This window comes from Ailuropoda melanoleuca, chromosome 12 (assembly GCF_002007445.2).
Source record: "Ailuropoda melanoleuca isolate Jingjing chromosome 12, ASM200744v2, whole genome shotgun sequence".
NCBI classification, from domain to species: domain Eukaryota; kingdom Metazoa; phylum Chordata; class Mammalia; order Carnivora; family Ursidae; genus Ailuropoda; species Ailuropoda melanoleuca.
This window is the reverse complement of record NC_048229.1, coordinates 32,149,694-32,152,544: the sequence shown is the minus strand read 5'-3', so window position 1 is coordinate 32,152,544 and position 2,851 is coordinate 32,149,694. Positions and strand designations below refer to the sequence as shown.

The window sequence follows — 2,851 nt, the reverse complement described above, 5'->3', positions numbered from 1 at the left end:
GCGCAGAGGTAGGCAGCGGGCAGCAGGGCGGGGGCGGCGGGGGCGGCGGGCAGGCCGGGCTCACAGAGGCCGCAGGAGACGGCTGAGGGCACCAGGCGGCTGAGGGGAAAGGGGCGCGGGCCGTCGCGGGCCAGGCCCTCTACGGGCTCCGGGGAGCTGCCCTCCTGGCGTGCTCGGGCCATGGCGCTCCCTGGGGCCTGCAGGACAGGGGGAGAGGGGTGCGGTCAGCCGGGCAGCGCAGGGGGCATCAGGGCCCCACGATACACACACCCCACCTGGGGTACACAGGACACCCCCACTCCTGCACACAGCGATCAGCACATTTGGGGGGCAGGAAAGCCCAGGGAAGGTTCCCACAACACACAGGGCCCAGATGGGGCACTGTAGGCCTGTGCGAGGGCCCCACAAGGCACGTGCCCACCGCAGGGCCCCAGCTGGTGGGGACAGCCTCCCATGCACATGGTAATGGGTGCACACGACGACGGACAAGGAGGCACAGGACGGCTCGCACAGCAAGTCCAAGGGCTCACACAGGACCCAGATGGAGTCTGTCAGGTGTGTGTGTGTGTGTGCATGAGGGGAGACAGCCTCAGAACACAAACTCACCCAGCCGGGGAGTCACCCAGGGCATGGGCTGGTGGGGCTAACTTCCGGAACACAGTGATGGGCACACACAGGGACTCATGCAGGACCCAAATGGCAAAGACTACTTGGGGGGGGAGGGTACACACCACACATGTAAGGACTCACTCAGGACCGGTCAGCCTGACCTCCCACCTTGTCTCCCGTTTGCACAGAAATGGTTCCAGTGTCCAATATTGCTACCCAATACAAGACACACACACACCCCGACCAAAACGCGGACATACACATAAACATGGACCATCAGAGTGTGTACACGATGCAGAAGCCATCCCCTCCGTCCCCGCGCATACACATATACAAACTGTCAGAACCGCACACACTGACCCGCTGTGGATATGCCCGTGGACATGCACAGCGCAGCCGCCCGCAAACACAGAAACACACTACACAGGCACCGTCACACTTCTCAGACACACACCCACGCGGTGAGACCTGCACACCTTGAGACTCACGCAAATATCAACACCAAACAGACAACCACAGACACATGCAGACCAATACAAGCGAAACATGCCCCCGTGGTCACCAACTCTCAGACCCCAGGACTCATCATGTAAATCAGGCACACACAGCCTCCTGTCATCGGACCCAGAAGCATCACCACACTGGCTGGCAATGACACACACACGCAGAAGAGCAGACATCCACTCACCCTCCGCCAACCTCAAAACACCGTCACCAACTGTCAGCCCCGGACACATACGCACACACCACACACCGCAGCTAACTCTAATCCCACACGGCCCGGGCGTCGCGCACACCTAAAGCACCCACAGAAAACACTGGTCTCACGTGACTGACATAAACACTACACACAGGCAGCCCACATGACACACATGAGGCAGCCGATTGCAGAGACAAGCCCCTCAGACCCAACACACACACACACACAAGACACACACACACAGGCTCAGACACAGCCCCACACTCCGAGAGGCTGCCAGCAACACCCACTGACTGCACTGCACAGACCCCACAGAGGTGAGATCCTCAATTCCCAGACACACAAGCCAAACACAGACCGAGACACCCCCCACCACACACACACACACACACACACAAACTCACGCACACACCTGGACAGAAAACAGACGTTGCATTCAGCAAGCACACCATCACAAACGCTTAGCTGAGACACTTGCCCTGGAGATACAGTCACAGACAGTACACACAGTGAAGACACACAAGCACACACAAACACAGCACATCGGGCAGGACACACACACACAAACCCTCAAACACAGCTCACTCAAGCAACACACAAACACTCCAGCCACGCACTGCAGCGCAGGCAGGCAACACAGACCCAGAGAATCACCCCCAAACAGCACACACAGACAACTCTCACAGAGCACACAACACACGCACATCCACACACACACACACAGGTACACCACACATCAACAGCACCCACCCCTCGGGCACGGCACACACAGACAGAACCTCACACAATCACACATGGGGACTCAAGCACACACCCCGACGGGCCACAGCCCCAACATTCCCCTGGACTGACACCGCCGACCCCTGCAGACCCCAGCACAAACTCGGAGCCAGACACACGCACACACCCAGGCGAGACACCTGCAGATCCACAACCCCGCAGCACCCCCCCCCCCCCCCGCCGCCACGTGCGCCCGCCCCGCCCGCCAGGCGAGCGAGGGGCCAATAACCGGCTGTTGCTGGGGCGCAGCCCCCGCCCGCAGGAGCCGCAGACTCCACGGCCCGCGAGCCGCCCCCTGTCGCCGCCCCCAGCGGGCGCGCGCCTGGGGTGTGGCCGCCCCTACAAACCGCCCCCCCCCGCGCGCCCCTCCCGGACTGCGGGGGCCGGGGCAGTCGGGGTCGACTCACTTCCCCGGGCCCGCACTGGCCGCCAGGGGGCGCTGCCGAGCCCGCACCCCATTGTTTGTAAACAAACCCGCCAGACCGCTGAGGCACCTGCGCTCCCAGACCCTTAGTGCCTCCCACCCAGCGACCCCAACCCAGGGTCGTTCGTGAGATGGAGGGTGGGGAGAGAGGGAGACACGGTGTGGGGATGCAGCGCGCCCCCACTGCTCTCCCAAAGCACTCCTGCCACCTCCTCCAGGGAGCCCACCCGGCCTGGCCAATCGTGGCCGGCGGGGACTCGGGGTGCGCACACTCACCCCGGGGGCATGAACACGCCGGAGGGGGCGGTGATGGGGGGCGGGCGGCTTCCTTCAAGAGG

The 2,851-nt window shown here is 62.8% G+C and overlaps 1 protein-coding gene across 1 annotated transcript in view; it reads right to left on the bottom strand.

Annotated features, from left to right (window-relative positions):
* The window catches only part of LOC117795236 (bcl-2-binding component 3-like), a 6,255-nt gene that overhangs the window by 710 nt on the left and 2,694 nt on the right, over positions 1-2,851 (bottom strand). The window contains exon 2 of the mRNA XM_034638990.1: positions 3-197. Coding sequence (XP_034494881.1) covers positions 3-197 — 195 coding nt within the window. The remainder of the gene's footprint in view (positions 1-2; positions 198-2,851) is intronic.